The sequence below is a fragment of the Bactrocera neohumeralis genome, unplaced genomic scaffold (assembly GCF_024586455.1).
Source record: "Bactrocera neohumeralis isolate Rockhampton unplaced genomic scaffold, APGP_CSIRO_Bneo_wtdbg2-racon-allhic-juicebox.fasta_v2 cluster11, whole genome shotgun sequence".
NCBI lineage: Eukaryota > Metazoa > Arthropoda > Insecta > Diptera > Tephritidae > Bactrocera > Bactrocera neohumeralis.
This window is the reverse complement of record NW_026089624.1, coordinates 15,925,670-15,946,062: the sequence shown is the minus strand read 5'-3', so window position 1 is coordinate 15,946,062 and position 20,393 is coordinate 15,925,670. Positions and strand designations below refer to the sequence as shown.

At 35.8% G+C, this 20,393-nt stretch overlaps 2 protein-coding genes and 1 pseudogene across 8 annotated transcripts in view; 2 read left to right on the top strand and 1 right to left on the bottom strand.

Moving 5' to 3' along the window:
• Positions 1-1,631, top strand: part of LOC126766126 (fibulin-1-like) — a 37,264-nt gene extending 35,633 nt beyond the window's left edge. For all 7 annotated transcript variants that reach the window (XM_050483983.1, XM_050483982.1, XM_050483980.1 and 4 more), the window contains 2 exons: positions 153-293; positions 1,247-1,631. In XM_050483983.1, coding sequence (XP_050339940.1) covers positions 153-293; positions 1,247-1,605 — 500 coding nt within the window. In that variant the 3' untranslated portion in view covers positions 1,606-1,631. The remainder of the gene's footprint in view (positions 1-152; positions 294-1,246) is intronic.
• The window catches only part of LOC126766148 (uncharacterized), an 897,272-nt gene that overhangs the window by 580,267 nt on the left and 296,612 nt on the right, over positions 1-20,393 (bottom strand). The window lies entirely within an intron of this gene.
• On the top strand, positions 7,106-20,054 carry LOC126766019 (adenosylhomocysteinase-like; annotated as a pseudogene).

Below are 20,393 nucleotides of genomic sequence, written 5' to 3'. Positions count from 1 at the left end.
GTACGTAGAAAAATGAAGACCACATATGCCAATACTTATGTGTACATACTGTATGTAGTGTTTTTAGAAAGAAGTATATATTGAAATAGATTAATTAATTTACATACAAATTGTATTCACAATATTATCTTACATACACGTACGTTTTCCAGATATAAATGAGTGTTCTATTAATAACCATAACTGCTTACCAACGCAACGATGTGACAATACATACGGATCATATGTCTGCGTTAGACTACAAAGCTGCGGTACCGGTTATACACTAAATGCCGAAACAGGCAACTGCGATGGTAAGCAAAAATTACAACGAGAAAAAATTCAATTTCCTACGAGAGTTTAAAAACTCTTATATCTTATATACTTATACGAGGCCTGCTATATATATTCTGGCCTAGGGCAACACTAAGTGTTGCCAGGTGTAATCTGACATTTCCATTGGAAAGTTTGAAATTTTTTAGCATAACATCACTCAGAACGTTTTGTCATTTAATCGTGAATTGTTTTATTTACAGGGATTTAAAAATTCATCTCTGCCAAAAAATGGAATTAACTCGTGAACATTTTCGTGCGATCATTTTTCACAACTTTCGACGTGGATTATGACGACAAGAGTGCATCGATGAACTAAAATCTTTGTATGGCTATGAAGCACCATCATATAGCACTGTGAAAAACTGGTACAACGATTTCAATCGTGGCCGACGCTCACTCAAAGACGAATTCCGTGAAGGTCGTCCAAAAAGAGCCGTTGTGCCAGAAAACATCGATGCCGTACGTGAACTGATAATGCAAGACCGTCATGTAACATACCTTCAGATAGAGGCATGCCTATGCATTTCTCCCACCAGCATACATTCGATATTCCATGAACACCTGGCCGTAAAAAAGGATTGTTCTCGTTGGATCCCGCACAATTTGACAATCAAAAAAAGGCTCGTGTGGATTGGTGTAAAGAAATGCTGAAAAAATACGATCGCGGTGCTTCAAAAGACGTTTAAAAGATCGTCACAAGTGACGAATCATGGCGCTATGCATATGAGCCCGAAACAAAACAGCAATCGACAAAAAAAAAAAAACAAAAAAAAAAAAAACATTTTCGTTGATAAATATGCCTATTTACATTATTAGGCCAGAAATATATATAGCAACCTACGTATAGGTATATAACAGAAAAAATATAATGATTAATTTCAAAGTTTACTTATGAAAATATTGATGTTATCTATTTTTACATCTCCTAAAGACGATGATGAATGCACATTAGGAACGCATAACTGTCCACTTGAGTATGAGTGCCATAATACGAAAGGTTCCTTCCGTTGCTACCGTCGTACACCAACAACTGTAGCAACCACAACGATGAAGCCGACTACTACAACTACAACGCCACCACCAGTCAGTGGTTTATCAAATTATTACTACCATAATCGTACCTCTTATAATGATCCCGGTCAATATACTTCTCGTCAAACACATAGTTTTAATTATATACGGGAGGATGTGTCTCGATACACTAGCATTGGTGATACCGAAAATACTCAACTTCCACAATGTAGCATAGGCTTTCATCGGAACAATTTGGGAGCTTGCGTAGGTAAATAATATATATTTATTTTTTTTTGCTACAGAAATACTATGCCCATATTTTAAACAACAATTCTATTAATATTTTCGTCAAAAGCATGCTACACTCAAGCTAGTTTTGCGTATACTCTATATGTAAATATTAGAACTTTACATTTTTTTAAAAATTCAGCATAATTATTGTTTAATATTGTGTTTTGTTATCCATATTATTTACTTGTACTTCACAAATTCCATTTAACACATTAAGTGCCAAGCGTATTTGCAAAAATCTTCTCCTGTGCCCAAGGTGGTTTTTTGTTTCAAAGCTGTATAAAAGTAGTATATATTTATACCTGGATTTAATAATTGTTTTCTTACGTCTCACGTTTTAATGACACGGGGCTGCATGACGCTAAGGGAATCCTAAAAATCGCTGTCGTACGAAAATGTGAGACGCGGTTTTATGCTATTTCTGTGTTTACTTTGTGTTTTTTAGTTTTATTTTGATTTTTTTTTTTGTTTTACTTTTTTATTTTAATTCTTTCGATTTAGTTAAAAATTGCGAAGCGAAAGATTGCAGAAAGTGAAATATTGGAGACTTTGGAAGCGAGTGATGGTTTTTGAATGATTATTGCTCACAATGTCCTATTATGTATTGATTGTTTTCCAAAATTTACGCACCTTAAAAAGTATAATATTAAAATATATCTAAATGCTAATTTGAATAAATAATCAAACACAAAATGTAGCTCAGAGATTTTATAATAAAACAAACAAAAATTATCATAGCGCTATGAAATTCAGACCAAAATTTTCTGCAATTATAAGCCTACGCTGGAAACATAAAAGCTTTCAAGTAACCGCACACGAATGCATACGACAAGGTAGAATGCGAAACATGCCCTGTCGTATATTTTCTGCGACGCGGTATTAAGAGTCGTACAAAAACATGGCACTCAATGTGTTAGCTGAAAGAAATTTAACGAACGATAAAAATGTAATAAATTAAGAGCAAAATGAAGAAAGTGCGGTGGCCTTAAGTTGACGTTCGAAGTCCAATGCCTTTCCTAGCTTAAAATTATATGTATGTACTTGTATGGAAAACTTCTGTAATATTTTAATGTAAAACATACAATACTTGTATGAACAGAGATGAAAAAGGTTATTACCGAGTTATAGCTACTTTAAATCCGTTTACTCTACCGATTCTGAGTAATGTTCAGTGAATTTGCCGAAAAATAGATTCTGGATGTGCCATTGGCATGTATGTCATGTTCAAGAGAGAACCTACCAGCGCAGGATTTGTTTTCTTCATAACAGGAGCGCTAAGAACCACTCTAACGACTGCACTAGCGAAGTTACTAAACATATCACCAATCGAGCAAAATTAGCTGCAAGATTGATGAAGTTAGGTCAATTCTCCATAAAGGCTTTCGAGAATAGCTTAAAAACAAGGGATTGATGGATTAAAAAAACCACGTAGTCTCACGCTTTGTTAAGGAGAGATGATTTCAAGTCAGTAGAGTCAGAAAGTATAAAAGAACGTCGTGTTAGTAACACTATTTATAACTCAAGAATGCCTGTACCGATTTGAATCGCACAGAGTAGTGCAATATTTAAACGCAAACGATAAAGTGTATGAGTATTTGAAACTGTCCGTCCTCGAAAATAAAATTATCGCTAAATATTGGGAATGGTAGAATAGAACTACAACCAAATACACGGTGCAATGGATCATAACTGGCTCTGTAATCAGTTGATGAATATTATACGACATGCATCCCAAAAAAACTGATGCTATAACCTTGCCAGCCGACTTTTCCGTCTTTCCACGCTTGAGAATGGTTTATGACTGTCGATTGGACTCCAGTGTGAAATGATGGAGCCGTTTTTCTATTGTCACACACCGACGCAAAAATTCGGTTTTATTATGATTAAAGAGCACACAACCACTCCTCAAAATCAGCAATTTGCTGTTTTTGTTGGGTTATGAATCTATGTATCAGTCAAAGAAAAGCGTGAACGGATCCTCTAGTAACTAATAAATAACCGCAGAACTAAATAAAGATACTATACAAGTATTTTACAAAAGTGTACAATTGCCGCTGATATTGATATTATTGGCATCAAAAACGCGCCTAGACAAAAAAAGCGAAGCGAATGGGTCCGGTGGTGAACTAGGACAATACGAAATATTTCCTGCCATCAAAAAAACAGTCATCGCATTCGCGATTTTACTTCACAGTTGACAGTAATAACTGTGAAGTTGTAGGTAATTCGTGTTTCTTGGAACCAGTATCAGTTCCAGTATGGAACTATAATTCCAGCCTTGAAATGCAACGTAGAATCAGAAAAAAGTAAAGTCCTTTTGTAAAACAGTGCGGTGTCGCCTTGATATATTTAATTTAAATAACTTTATCTGTACAAAATGGGATATTCATAAAAGATAGCTCGCTCTACTAATATTCACTGAGATATCTGCGAGTATTAGTATAGTTAAAAATATACCATTCAGTACGAAATTTATATATATGGGTGGTACCGACCCGATTTTATCTATTAACTATTATCATGAAATATACTAAGAAAATGTTCCTTGGGTTTCATTAAGGTACCTAACATACAATCTAACATACAGACTTGATTCAGTAGAGGGCGTTCCTAGCTAAGGAATGAGCGGCTGGTCAGTTGTCTCCGAGCACCTGGAGAATCAGGACAAACATTTTCGCCCGATGTGTTTCTGTAAGTGGTGCAATCCGAAAATGCAGCATTCGATAGAGCAGAGGTAAAGTCTGTGTGGAGCTCATTAAATCTGCAACAGAGACGTTTGATATAATAGAGCATGCTTACCCAGATGTTGCTTTAGCAAGAAGTGGTGCGCGATTTCTTCGACAAACACCGACCATGTGACTCGTGTGCGCAAGGTTTTGAGCTCAAACCGTCGACTAAGTATTCGTTTAATTGCCCAGATGTGAAATTTATCAATTTCGGAGCACTTGAACATGTGCAAGGTGTGCGCGAAGATGATCCCAAAAGTGTTAACTGAGAATCAGAAATTACGGCGATTGGAAGTGTGCCAAGAAAATTTGAACATGTGTGAAAGTGAGCCAAGAAAATTTGAAGTCATGGATCTTTGTATGATCCCGAGACAAGTGAGTCAATCTTCTGCAAGCATTTTGAAAGGGGATAATCGGCTATAGGCTATTCCGGAGAATGCCGTGACGCCTTCAATGCGTGGAATTTGCGCTGGCAGCGAAGCATCGATGCAGAAGGAGCCCATTTTGAAAGCTTTTAAAGAATTGTAACGATTGGTTCAATAAATTTTTTTAAATCGGCTCAGTCCTATTACTTTACCGACAAAACCTGTATATGGGTGCAAGGTCAAGTTTCCGCCCAATAACAGTAAAACAAGCTCTTTCCTTTTGATAGAGATAACTCACATATTGTCCGATATAGCCCGTATAAAGTCACCCGGAATTTGGAAACTTTTTATATTAGGCATATGAGGGGTCAAGGAAGTATTGACCTGAGTCAACATATTTTTGGTATAAGGAGGTACTATTGTCAAAAAAGGACAATTTAAATTGTATATCCCATACATTGACCTATATTTTAGGTCAAATGTCAACTATAGATACTGGGGTCCACATATTCGGTACCTAGTGTCTTCAACAGTTTTTTTGGATTTGGCAGTTTTTGGTGGCATAATGTAATGGAATTCTTAATGTAAAATTGTAACCTTTTATATCAATTACTACTTCACTTTTAATTTAAAGGAATTCTTAGTACGAAATGGTATTCCGTTATATCAATTACTACTTGATTTGTGTACTGGAAAGTGAAAGAAGCAAATGGAATTTAAAATTGTGTTATATGGGAAGTAGGCGTGGTTGTAGTCCGTTTCGCTTATTGTTGCACAGTAACATAGGAATATGAAAAGAATGCTACGTACTAAATTTAATCGAAATCGGTCTGTCGGTTCCCGAGATGTGTGATATCACCAAAAAAGTGGGCGTTGCCACGCCCATCGTCCCATTTTCACATAAAGCCCCCTCAAACCATTTCGGAGGTAAAATTGAATTATATAATATTCAGGAGTTCTATTTCGTCTACTTTCACAACGTCGGTAGGAGTTATTATAATATTTGCGCTAAGCGAATTTGGTTGTGGTGGCTTTAGTGGCTTAGGAGATATGTACATACATTAAACGTGATTTCACCGTTAGGAGAACAAAACATGTTATGCTCTATAGAAACAACTTGCAAGAGTATAAAAAACAGAAAAAACATAATACCTATAACATGTTCTTGTTTAATTAAACATATATACGTATATATGTATCTATACATATTAAATCAAAATAATAGAGATGTACAACAAATACAGTAAATAAGTTTTTCTTGATAAAGATAAAACAAATCGGGATATCGAACTCAGTAAAAATTAAAGATTATTACGATCATTTTTAAAATAACGATATTCATTATAAAATCTTTACCTAACATTAACTCGGTAATAATTATTGTTTTTTTATTTTTTATTTTTTTTTGCTTATCTGAAACAACACGATGCGGAGTGTTTTTAGAGCGGAGGTGATGACAAAAAATTCAATATCTTTAGAATGGCATGAATGAACTAAAATTATTAAAGGTGAACATTTTCCGCCACATACTTTTCAGGTTTTTTTTTACTGTGAAGAACACATGAAAAATTTCAATTGTTTAATAAAAAGTTATGTAAAATATTATTATTGAAACAAATGGATCGGGAAAAAATATCATTAATATAGCATGAAAATTTGTCTTTGACTTCACAAAATTTCATCGATTTATCTAGTACTTAGTTTGTGAGAAAATAAATCTATAATTTTATCAAGTTCTAAATTTCCACTTTGAATGACTTTAACAAAAAAATAAATTTTGACGAAATATTTATATCACGAGGTATGGTATGTGTCTGATCATTCACCTAATGAACTGCTAATTTTCAAAATCAGCCTGAAATCTTATTTTTTCGACGACTGTATTCATCTTTAGGTCACGATGAATATCAGTATTTCAGATGTATCAGCGAGCCTTAACAACCTCTGGCTCTATTGTGGAATGTTTATTTAACTGCTTCTCATTAGTCACACATTTTAATCTTTATAGAATTAATTTTTTAAAAACTTCTTTGGTCTATATGACGACACTGTATGGGGATCCTTTTCAGGTTTAGGAATTATAACCACTTCAGAAACTTCTTCGAATATTTGGAAAGTGTGTCAGATGAATTGAAAAGATAGGTAAGCTTTAAAGCACTTTTTGTATCGTAACTGCTTTAATACTTAACTCAGTTAACCCCAGCGTGACCATATGGTCACGCAAGAAGTAGTAGGTTGAATTAAAAAAAAAAATCAGAGCTCACCCAAATAATTTCCTTTGAACTAGCTTTTTCCATGTAAATACACATGCGCGAAGCGAACTGCGTTTAAAATTTTTCATTAAGTGTATTTGTTTCGAAGTGAGCAGGTGTGAAAAAGTTGAAAGAAAAAAAGATGGCAAAATATGCGAGTTTTGATAGAAACAAAAGGTAAGTACCGTAAAATTTTTTGAAGTGTGTTGTTTTTAAAAGAAGTTAAGTTTCAATTTGAATAATATTAAAGTGAAAATATATGACAACTATATTTTGTAAAAAAATAAAATGTTCTTGTTGACCATTAACGGTATTTTTTCCTGGTGTGACCATATGGTCACGCTGGGCTAAATTAAAAGCTTATTTTATGTAACGTAATTTTCGTTCAAATGAATTGAAAACTTTATAATTCGTGGTGAATTCTTTTCAAATTTTCAGACGTTTAAACACACAAGAGGTTATTTACTATCTAAATGACTTTTGTGATAGCGATGAAGAAGATTCGCCCGCTGCTCTATATATCTTACCTGCGGACAACGAAAATGGTGCAATCAGTGGAGAAGATGATGGTGATGAAGACGACGTAGGTAAGCCATGTATGTGTTGGTCAATTGAAGGCACCTTGTGAGTTAGTGATGAGCAGTGGTAAAAGGGTTTTAACGATTGATAATGATGATGAGGAGGATGACTTGGAAGTTGCTGATTCTGTGTTGATCGACATATTAGGAAACTCTACTCAGAACTTGCAAACTAATTTGTTAGAGGAACAGGGCGAAATTTCATTTTCTTCAGTGCCACCGCCACTGTTACGTAAGGAATCACATTTTACGTGGGTAGAAGATAACTCGGACGGATTGATCACCATTTTCTCTTCACGAAATTTTGAAGACTGTAAGGTGAAGCCTCATGAGCAACTTGAAAAGTTTTTTGACGATGAACTCATAGAGCACATAATAAACGAATCGCGAAGATATGCAATTTTTCTTGGTAAACCAAATCCTCAAATTACCAGTGCGGAGCTTAAAGTTTTCATAGCCATTTTGTTGGTCAGTGGATACAATGGCCGAAGTACGTTCAAGTCATTTTGGAGCGTTGACAATGACATGCGCAATGAGATGGTAACTTAGCTATGCGTAGAAATACATTCGAGGAAACTTTGAGATTCTTACACTTTGAGGATAGTTGTAAAAAAATAACTGACGGAGATAAGATGTGGAAACTGCGGTCCTTAACCGGCCACTTAATGGAAAAATGCGCAGCTCCACTGCTGAATATGACGATTTTACACGAACGGTTCAGAATCTACCATTTTCCTTCTATTTTGACAATCTTGATCCGGGAAAATCGGCTGCCAAAAAGTTGCCCGATTGAATATAAAAAAATATTGAAAAATAAGGAGCGTGGTCATATCGAGTCTACAAAATTGAAAGAAGCTAATATTTTTCTCACAAAATGGAATGATAACGCAGTTGTTAGCATCGCTTCGACTACTTATGCCGCAAACCCGGTAACAAATGCAGTTCGATACTCACAGAAGCAAACAAAATTTATTGATGTTCCACGGCCATTAGTTATCAGGGAGTACAATTAACATATGAGCGGCGTAGATCGTATGGATCAGAATGTGGGCTTGTATCGAATAGGTATAAGAGGAAAGAAATGGTGGAATAGTATCTTTATGTGGCTAGTTGACGTTTCGGTACAAAATAGCCGGCTGCTACACAGATCAGTCTACCCAGAAATACTTCAGCTCGAGTTTCGGCGACAAATTGCCATTTACTATTGTAAACACTTTGGTGACAGCCCCAAATCAAAGGGTCTTCGAAAAAGGTCTTTGGAAGGAACAGCAGAGGAGACATTGAGACATGATGGGCGCAATCATTTCGTTCGTCCATGGGAAAAAGAAGACGTTGTGCTGCCGATTTGTGCGTTTCTGTTGGTAGAACCGAGTGCTCGAAATGTAACGTTGGGATATGCGTAATATGTTTTGAGAAATATCATATGCCATCTTAAATATTAAATACGATACGGTATAAAATGTTTTTATAAAAAATAGTTTTTAATATATACTTAAATAACTCTTTAAATCATTTTCTTTTTATTCACACTTGTTTAGTTGAAATATGTGGGATAAATCATTGCTTTACTTCAAATAAAAACATTAGGAAAATTTCCCCATATTATGCCCAGTGTGACCATATGGTCACACCTCAAAAGTCGGTTTAGGAATGATGCCTTAAAATAAGGATGGTACGTAAGTGATCATTGGACCTATAAAAGTCATCCCTTTAAATATTTCAGAAATCCCAGACAATAAAAGTACCAGGAGGATTCGAGTTAAGCTGTAATAAGATTAAATCCTGGTGCTGATTAATTTCATTTTCAAGTTCACAAGTCATGTTGGACATTACTGAGGAAAACGAATTCCCTACTCTCATTCGGGCGAAAAGTTTCAGATTGGCGTTATGTGAATGCATTTGCTTTATCACAATCACTTTTAGTCCATATATTACCATTAATTTTTAATGGGACAACGTGGCATGCTAGACGTTTAAGATATTTGGTACAGTGTAATCATCTTTTTTGTCTGCCGATAGTTGAGCTAAGGATTTGTGTATCGACTCTTGCAAACAGTTGCTATATAGTTTCCAGTTTTGTTCACCTTAACAATAACTAAATATGCCTAAGATATTAAATTTTACCTCCGTGATGGTATGAGATAGCCTTACGGGAGCCAGTGTCAAAATTGGACAATGGGCGTGCCACCGAACACTTTTAGTTGAAATCCCATATTCCGCGACCCGGCCAACCGATTTCGACGAAATTTAGTAAGTTTTTATCTTCTGTCTCTTTACATTCTTATGCCACATTGTGAAAATGGACGAAATCGGACAATAATCACAGCTACTTCTCATATAGCACAACTTTAAATTCCACTTGACTCGTTCAGTTTCCAGTACACAAATCAAGAAGCAAATTATGTAACGGGATAGAACTTTGCACGAATAATGTCTTTAGTATGAGGATGGGGTCATGTGTAGAAGTTCACGCAAGTGAGGAAAGTTCTCTGATCGCCATTCACTTGGGAGTGGCCAGAAACGATTCTTTTACACCTGGCTCAAGCAGCTCACTACTTCCGGTCTTTGACCAAGTATCCTCTGGGTAGCCTAAGAACATCCGTTCGAAGGCGAGCTAAAGTGAGAAGGCGAAACATTCCCTAAAAGGGTTGTGCGCTGGGTTTGGATCCGCCACGTAAAAAACACCCCCAATGAAGAGCTATAACCAGCCTCGGATGAGAGACCCCCCTTTTGATGACGACCATGGCAAACGAAATAAGGACTACGAATTAAGGGCATGCACCTGGAATGTCCGGTCCCTTAATTGGGAAGGTGCCGCTGCCCAGCTGGTTGATGTCCTCGCAAAAACAAAGGCTGACATCACCGCCGTCCAAGAAATGCGATGTCCCGTCCATCACAGAGACGAGTAGGTCCTTGTGACATTTACTACAGTGGCCATATAAAGGAGCGCAAGTTTGGTGTAGGATTCGTGGTGGGAGAGAGACTCCGTCGCCGAGTACTATCATTCACTGCGCTGAATGAACGTCTAGCCACAATCCGCATCAAGGCGAGGTTCTTCAACATATCGCTGATTTGCGCCCACGCCCCGACGGAAGAGAAGGACGAGGTGACCAAAGATGCCTTCTACGAGCGCTTGGAGCGCGCTTCTGAGAGCTGCCCCCGCCACGATGTCAAAATCGTGCTTGGCGACTTTAACGCTAGGGTGGGCAAAGAAGGTATCTTCGGCACCACGGTCGGTAAATTCAGCCTCCACGACGAAACATCCCCAAATGGGTTGAGGCTGATTGACTGAAAATATGGTTATCTGTAGTACTAGATTCCAGCATAAAAAGATTCATCAAGCTACCTGGCTGTCTCCGGATCGAAAAACTACCAACCAGATCGACAATGTTGTGATGGACGGAAGACACGTCTCCAGTGTTTTAGATGTGCGTGCGCTCCGAGGTCCTAACATCGACTCGGACCACTATCTTGTTGCAGCCAAGATTCGCACCCGCTTCTGTGGAGCAAAAACCGCACGCCAACAAACACAAGGAAGGATCGACGTCGAGAAGCTGCAATCACAACAGACAGCCGAACGATTTTCTACTCGGCTTGCACTCCTGCTCTCTGAGAGCGCTCGTCAACAACTCGGTATAAGGGAATTGTGGGACGGCATTTCAATTTCCTTACGTACGGCTGCAACCGAAGCCATTGATTTTCGGAAAGTGCAAAAGAACAGCTGGTACGACGAGGAGTGCCGTGTCGCAGCGGAGAGAAAACATGCTGCCTACCTCGCAACGTTACGATCGACCACAACACGTGCGAGATGGGATAGATACCGAGAGTTGAAAAGGGAAGCGAGACGCGTTTTATTTAAGTGTGCTATGCCCAAACCTTAAAAAAGGAGACCCCACAATCTGCGCCAACTACCGTGGGATTAGCCTCCTCAACATCGGGTATAAGGTTCTATCGAGCGTATTGTGTGAAAGATTAAAGCCCACCGTCAATAAACTGATTGGACCTTATCAGTGTGGCTTCAGACCTGGAAAATCAAAAACCGACCAGATATTCACCATGCACCAAATCTTGGAAAAGACCCGTAAAAGAAGAATCGACACACACCACCTCTTCGTCGATTTCAAAGCTGCTTTCGACAGCGCGAAAAGGAGCTGCCTTTATGCCACGATGTCTGAATTTGGTATCCCCGCAAAACTAATACGGCTGTGTATGCTGAAGTTGAGCAACACTCCGTCAGGATCGGGAAGGACCTCTCCGAGCCATTCGATACCAAACGAGGTTTTAGACAAGGCGACTCCCTATCGTGCGACTTCTTCAACCTGCTTTTGGAGAAAATAGTTCGAGCTGCAGAACTAAACAGAGAAGGTATCATCTTCTATAAGAGTACAGCTGCTGGCGTATGCCGATGATATTGACGACGTTACGAGTTTTCGAGAGAAAAATTCTGCGAAAGATTAATGGTCCTTTGCACATTGGCCACGGCGAATATCGCATTCGATGGAACGATGAGCTGTACGAGATATACGACGACATCGACATAGTTCAGCGAATTAAAAGACAGCGGATACGCTGGCTAGGTCATGTTGTCCGGATGATTAAAACACTCCAGCTCTGAAAGTATTCGATGCAGTACCCGCCGGGGGAAGCAGAGGAAGAGGAAAACCTCCACTCCGTTGGAAGGACCAAGTGGAGAAGGACCTGATTTCGCTTAGAATATCCAATTGGCGCCACGTAACGACTGGCGCGCTGTTGTTAACTCGGCTATAATCGCGTAAGCGGTGTCTACCCCAATTAAGAAGAAGAAGAAGGAGAAAATGGTATTGGCCAATCGTCGAATCACCGTTAGAGAAGTTGCTGAGGACCTAAACATATCGATTGGCAAGTTATGCGCAATTTGCACGAAGCAATCCGCCAGAAACGCCCGGATTTGTGGAAGAACAAAAATTGGCTTTTGCACCACGATAACGCCCCTGCTCACACATCGTTGCTTGTGCGCGAGGTGTCAAAAATCAATTTTCACTTTTTAGTTGATTCGGATGGAAGATGAGATTTTTAACAGCTGTTTCCCAGAAAACTAGTTTTCGCACGTTAGCTCCATTTTCCCTTTTCGTAGACCAGGTCACATATATAAATAAATCATATTACTTTATTGCTTAGGTACTAGCTTACCTTCGTGTATTCAAACACTCATTAACACACAAAAAACATACAAGTATCATCTTGCAATTTTTCCGGCATACCTCTTATGTTTAACAAAACAATAAGCTGGATTGCATAAATGAAGTAAGCAAAGGCACAAACATAAATAAAAAACGTAAAATTAAAGTCAAAGCAAGAATTGCAAAAAATGGATACATATGTACACATTCGCATATATACCTAGTTGAAACATATTTATCGCAATATATTCTTAATATATGTACATACCACAAAATCATTTTCACTAAAAATACATAAGTTTGTGGACACAACGATACAAAAATCTCGGGTATACAAAAATTATTCACTTGAACAATATACGTTCAAACATACGTACATAAACATATAAATATTCAAAGTCCACATTGGCAATTATACGTCAATACCTCTTGTTCTTTGGCAAACAAAAACAAGCAGGATTGTGCACAAAAAGCGAATTGATCTCTCTAACGAGCTCTCAATTGCTTATGAACAAAGCATAATCATTAGCACAAACAATTCGTGCATACTTATGTAAGTTAACAAAATAAATATTTTGTTAAACAGTGTACCGTACCATGCAAGCTTAAGAATGCTCAAGAATGCAGGTACACAATTCGACAAACGCATCACGCCACTTTACCGCTACCCACTAAAAGAGCGCCAAGCCAATATTACGGATTTTAATGACGCTACTAGCACGCCACTAACAATATGCGTCGCTGCTGACGTCTCACTCTGCCGGCGTTTAGGATATTAAGTTGGTGATAGCATAAAATTAGATTTAAGTTTCACTTTTAATTCGGCTTTCCTCTAAGTTGGTTGGACATCGCTCCAGCAACTTAGAATTTAAAATTAAGGAAGTATTTTTATATTTGTACAGTTTTGGCAAAACGTGTTAAAATAAAAAACTTAAAATAAGTTACCTGGCGACCAACGTGGGGCCCCACCATCAGGGGAACCCCTGATAAAAGAAGTTAACTGGCGCCCAACGAATTGGCGAACCACACATACAGCTTGAAGGAGCTTGCAGGGGAATCTTTTCAAATATCCTGCTAGCCGAATTAATCGTCCATCCGATCTCTTACCCATTCTTGAGGAAGAGAAGCGTGCGAGAAAGTGGCCATCGGGGGAACCCTAGTAATGAGGATTAAAAGGGACACTTCTTCCAGTCATTCACGTTTGTAAGATGTTAGTTTTAAGAATTGTAATTATTTTGATTTTAAATTATCTAATTCAATTAACTAAATAAGTGAAAAGTGTTAAAAAGAATATTATCTTTGTTCAGATTTCTGAACAGTTCTTAACGGCTACAATTATAAATGAGATATTTTTGTAAATCTGTGTAAAAACGGATATCATATTTCAAATATTTATATGTATTACGCTAACACATAAAAATACAGTCATAAATATAAACATGTATGTACAAATACCCATTGCAATGCTACATGGTATGGGGTTGTTTTCAAGCGCATATGCACATTTGTATTCAATTGCCTAAATGCATATCTTAGGTCAATATGTCATCATAAGTAAATATCTTTGTTTGTTAATTGTTGAGAGCATTCGTACTGCATATAAATGCATACGTGCCTCATATGAATGTATGTATCTCTATGCGTTTGTTTATGTAGAAAAACTTATATATGCCGTTGGGAACATTTATGGTTAAGATATGTGTACATTAGGGTGATCCAAAAAATTTTTTTTTTTTCAATTGGTACTCGCAAAAATAGGTTCCTAGACACCTCTAAGAAAGCCTCTCCAAATATGAGTTTTTAATTGTAACGGGAAGGTCCTCCGCCTAACGGTTTTCTATTTTTTCTTATTACCAGATAGAAAAACTTATATCTCGCTTCCAACTACTTGAAAAAATATCTTGTTAATTAGGTTTTGTAGGAAATTGAATGCTCTAAAATATGGTCTCTAATGATTTTTTCGTAAACTCAACCGTTTAAAAGATATTAACGGTTGAAATTAGACTAATTTTGGAAAAATTCTTTATTTCTTATTAATTTTATAACTCAATGAAAAAAAATTATTATGAATAGATTTTTGGAGAGGCTTTCTTAGAGGTGTCTAGGAACCTATTTATGCGAGTACCAAACGAAAAAAAAAATTTTTTTTTTGATCCACCTTAATATGCATTGATGTTTGACGGTGAATATCTCGTAAACGCTTAACTTAATCGAAATATCATAGTGGACCATTTTTATAGAGCATTCAATTTTCTACAAAACCTAATTAACAAGATGTTTTTTCAAGTAGTTGGAAGCGAGATAAAAATTTTTCTATCTGTATAAATAAAGGAGCTCTGGGCAACCAGAGCTGAGTACGATTTTACACCCGAAACCTTCGCGTTCTAATTTAACATTTTGGTGACCCCGTAGTTTTTAAAACACGCGAGTGAAATTAAAAAAAAAAACATTCTAAAAATCTTAAAGTGAAAGTGAAAGTGTGTTTGAAAAAGTGTTTTAAACAAAATAAAAAATAAAAAATTAATATACATATATATATTAAAAAAAAATTTAAATAACCAAATTTACAGCATCACATTCCACATCCACATTCTAACAAGGTAAGAACATCTTTCATTTTTTTCATTCATATACAATTATTTATTTTATTTTTGGGAAAATGGAGAACCAAATTAAATTAGCAGAAGAACTGCAAAAACTTCATTTTAAGTCCATGAGTATTGATATAAATGAAGATTCAAAAAAATTTGGAAAAACTCCTAGATAGTTTGGACAAAAAATGGGCAGAGTTTCAACGAAACTATTTAGAATTGTCCAAAGATCCCAAAAATAACAAAAATAGTTATTTTAAAACTGATGTAGAAGGGTCGGTAGGCACGCTCTATTTGACAGCGCACGCCAAGTTAAGCGAATTGATCGCTATAATTCGAGAAAATAGTGCTCCCAGGAAATTGGAATGCCTTCCAAATCCTGGTTTAGCTCGCAGGCTTCAATTCTTATTAACAGAATTAGAAAAGAATATTGAAGACTGCGAAATAAACGAAATATTCTCTCTAGACAGCATAGAGAGGCTTAAAGAAAAAACTCGTGATACTGTGCTTGAATTTATAAGCCAGCACGAAAATAATGATTTAACAAGTAATTTTTATGAATTCAGAAATAGATTTTACAAACTCAAACTAAAATCTATTGACAAAAAAAATTCTACCAATTTTACATTGCCTCAAATAGACATTCCCATTTTTTCAGGAGATTACGCTCAATGGCAAACTTTTAAAGAATTGTTTGAGCAACTCGTAGTCCCTCAAAAAGTTTCAGACACGTATAAAATGTGTATTTTAAAACCAAATTAAGAGGATCGGCTGCAAGTTGTATTGCAAATCTGCCTTCAACCTCGACAAATTTTTCAGTTGCTTGGAACCTTCTAAACGAAAAATTTACAAATAAAAGGTTACTCGCAAATACTTATTTTAAACAAATTTTAGATGCACCAGTAATGACTGAGACTGCTTTTAGTGTACGAAAATTTCAAGAAAAAATTTCTGAAAGTACACAAGCATCGAAAAGCCTCAGTAATTAAAAACAAATTATGGACCAAATGTCTTAAAACAGGGCACAATATAAAAGAATGTAAAGGCGAAAGTTGCTTCACTTGTATAGGAAACCATCATTTATGGCTCCACAAAGATAAAACTTCTAAAGCCAAAAGCACAATCATTAAAAATACGAAAAATGATAAATTAGAAAGTGATTGCGATTATGTTGTGCTAACAACAGCAGTTGTTGGTATAAAAGGCCGTGATGGAAAAATTATAAAGGCACGTGCTTTATTAGATTGTGGGTCTCAAGTTCACCTTATCACCAAAGAACTAAAAAATAAATTAAAACTTCATTCCAGGAAAGAATCTATGACCATTGAAGGAGTTGGTAAAAATAAGACAAATACAAATGAAAGAGTTAATCTTCATTTAAAATTATTAACAGATCATTTTGAAGCAAATTTACACACCGTTGTTGTACAAAAGATTGTGTCCAATGTGCCCTCGGAACACATAAAAGTTAAAACAATTCCAGAAAATATAAAGCTGGCCGACCCTTCATTTAATGTTCCGGGTAAGATTGGCTTACTTTTAGGTGCGGACATATTTTTTGGTTTGATAAAAGAAGAAAAAATAACTGTTGAAAATATGAATTACACACTTCAGAACAGTATGTTTGGGTGGTTGATATACGGATCAACCAACATAAGCTCCAAATTAGCTCACTGTGGTGTTGTAACACATATAGATAAAAAAATAGATTATCAACGAAAAAAGTTTGGGAAATCCTTTGAAAGATATTTTGATAAAACTAAAAAAGAAACACAGTACAAGAAATGCCTTCGTAATAATTTAAAATTGAATGCAGATAGTAAATTTACTGCAGCTTTTCCATTTGAAAAGAAAAATATAAACTTAGCAGATTCTTCTTCACAAACAAAAGGAAGATTAATCTCTCAAGATAGAAAATTTTAAAATAATAAACCACGAATAAGAAATAAATGCCAAGTTGCTTTTGAAAAAATTAAGAGTGGTACATTTGTGTTTTTTAAAGAACAAAATATTCCACCATTGCAGTGGAAGAGAGGACGAATTGAAAACGTCATGTTATGCCAAGATTGCAAATGTAGACGTAAGGATAAGCAGTGGCACATCGTAAAGAGCGATGCACATTGTTTACCCTTTTCCTACTGAAGAAAAACTATTCAAATAATCAGTAAAAAGAGATGCGGTCGACTCGAGCTAAAAAAGAAGAAAAAGAATAACCTTATACTTATTTTTTTAAATTTACTTATAGTTTTACTATATATGTTTAGATATAATATATTTAAAAAAAATATTTCTGGAGTATTTTTTGAAAAAAGAGTGCCGGTTGGGTTGACCTGGACAGCGTGGGATAGAATTGTCCACATCGATCTAGTTCAATATTTGGTTGAAAGGCAGCAAATAGCAAATTCACTGAAATATTTAAAATACTCAACAAGTGAACTCAATGATTCAGCAGCTGCACAACAAATACTTATTGAACAGCCTCACGACATCAACGCGTTCACGGGGAGGAGGATAAAAAGGAAGACTAGGTCAGTGTTACCCTTCAAAGGATGATGAATGAAGAATACTTATGAAGTATTGAACTGACCTTACTGTTCTCAGATGGTCAGCTTGTAAACTTGATTTTCGATAATGGTGGTAAATTGACCAACTCAGTGCATGAAATACCCGAAGGGCGTCAAGGATTTGAACGAAGAATCTACAACCGATGTACACAATTTATATAAATTGGTGAAGGAGAGACGTCTCGGTGCGCCAGCCATCAACGTCAACGACTCGGTGGCCAAGAGTACATTCTATAATCTTTTGGTTATCGCGAGTAATTAATTGATGGTATAAAACGGCCCACCGATGTGATGATTGCTGGCAAAGTGTGCTGTGTTGCTGGTTATATGATATTGGCAAAAGTTGTGTATAACCTCTGCGTTGTTTCGGCGGAATCGTTATTCTCACCGAAAAAGATTATATCATTGCTTTGTAACCACTATGGAGCAAGCATACAAAGAAGCTATTATCTTCGTAACAACAACTGTTTGCAAGGACATTATTACTGGCGCACATTTTGAACACATGCCCGACGATACGATCGTCTGTAATATTGGTAATTTCGATTGTGAAATCGACGTCGCATTTTTGAATGCAACGCCAAAGAGAAAATTATTATCAAACTCCAAGTCTATCGTTATACACTATCCAATGGTAATTATTTTGTTTTACTATTATTTTGTTTATCGAAGGACGTCTGGTAAATTTGGGCTTCGCGCACGGTAATCCCAGCTTGAGATGTTCAACTCGTTCAGAAATCAAGTGGTGGCACAAATCGAATTGTGGATCAAGGCTGACAAATACAACATAGATTTGCATTTGTTGCCGAAAATACTCGACGAACAGATCACCAGTTTACACTTGTAGAAATTGGGCATACGACCTGAAAAGTCCCGTGATTAAATTCGAAACACTTGGACTTAGAATGGCATAATATGGTGCATTACGGCATGAATACTGACAACCTAATTATATTAATTATTGGTGCAGTCATCGTTACACTAGTCCTACAACGCATCTGTAATTCAGCAAGGCACTAAGTCACTCATTTCCGCTAGGAAGATATATCTTACGAAATTAATTATTAATATTAAAAATTTAAATTGTATACAATAAAAATTGGAAATATATTAGAAAAATTATTACGAGTTCGATCCGCAAATCTTGTAAAGAAAAATGTAATTAATATTCCCAAGATTTATAAATACTTGAATTAATTTGAAGTGTAAACACTTCAACGTGGGCAGTATGTTCAGATTTCTGAACAGTTCTTAACGGCTACAATTATAAATGAGATATTTTTGTAAATCTGTGTTGAAACGGATATCATATTTCAAATATTTATATGTATTATCGCTAACACATAAAAATACAGTCATAAATATAAACATGTATGTACAAATACCCATTGCAATGCTACATGGTATGGGGTTGTTTTCAAGCGCATATGCACATTTGTATTCAATTGCCTAAATGCATATCTTAGGTCAATATGTCATCATAAGTAAATATCTTTGTTTGTTAATTGTTGAGAGCATTCGTACTGCATATAAATGCATACGTGCCTCATATGAATGTATGTATCTCTTTGCGTTTGTTTATGTAGAAAAACTTATGTATGCCGTTGGGAACATTTATGCTTAAGATATGTGTACATTAGGGTGATTAAAAAAAAATTTTTTTTTTTTCAATTGGTACTCGCAAAAATAGGTTCCTAGACACCTCTAAGAAAGCCTCTCCAAATATGAGTTTTTAATTGTAACGGGAAGGTCCTCCGCCTAACGGTTTTCTATTTTTTCTTATTACCAGATAGAAAAATTTATATCTCGCTTCCAACTACTTGAAAAAATATCTTGTTAATTAGGTTTTGTAGGAAATTGAATGCTCTAAAATATGGTCTCTAATGATTTTTTCGTAAACTCAACCGTTTAAAAGATATGAAAAAATAAAATTATTATGAATAGATTTTTGGAGAGGCTTTCTTAGAGGTGTCTAGGAACCTATTTTTGCGAGTACTCGTAAACGCTTAACTTAATCGAAATATCATAGTAGAACATTTATGTTTAAGATATGTGTACATACTTCCATATGTACAGTAGTTTAGAATTAAGATATATGTATGCACTCTGCATGTGGTGCATACATGAATTAGGATAAGGAATTTTATAAATAAAGGAGCTCTGGGCAACCAGAGCTGAGTACGATTTAACACCCGAAACCTTCGCGTTCTAATTTAACAATCTTTTATCAACAACGAAAAAATTTAATACGTTGTTCATTTCACAAAAAAATTGTATTTAAAGGTGTATTCCTAGTTAAACACAAAAAATTAATGTAGTAAAAATGAAAAATGATGTAAAACTCAGTTATCACTAAAAATTCAAAAAAACAAAAAAAGAGGAAAAAGTTCCTATTCCTATATACCGTCTTCTAAACAAAGAAAATATCATCCTTTAGCAAAATCGAAAAATTGTAATAAATTGTTAATTTCACAAAAAGTGTATTTAAAGGAGTATTCCTAGTTTAACATAAAATATTAATATAGTAAAAATAAAAAA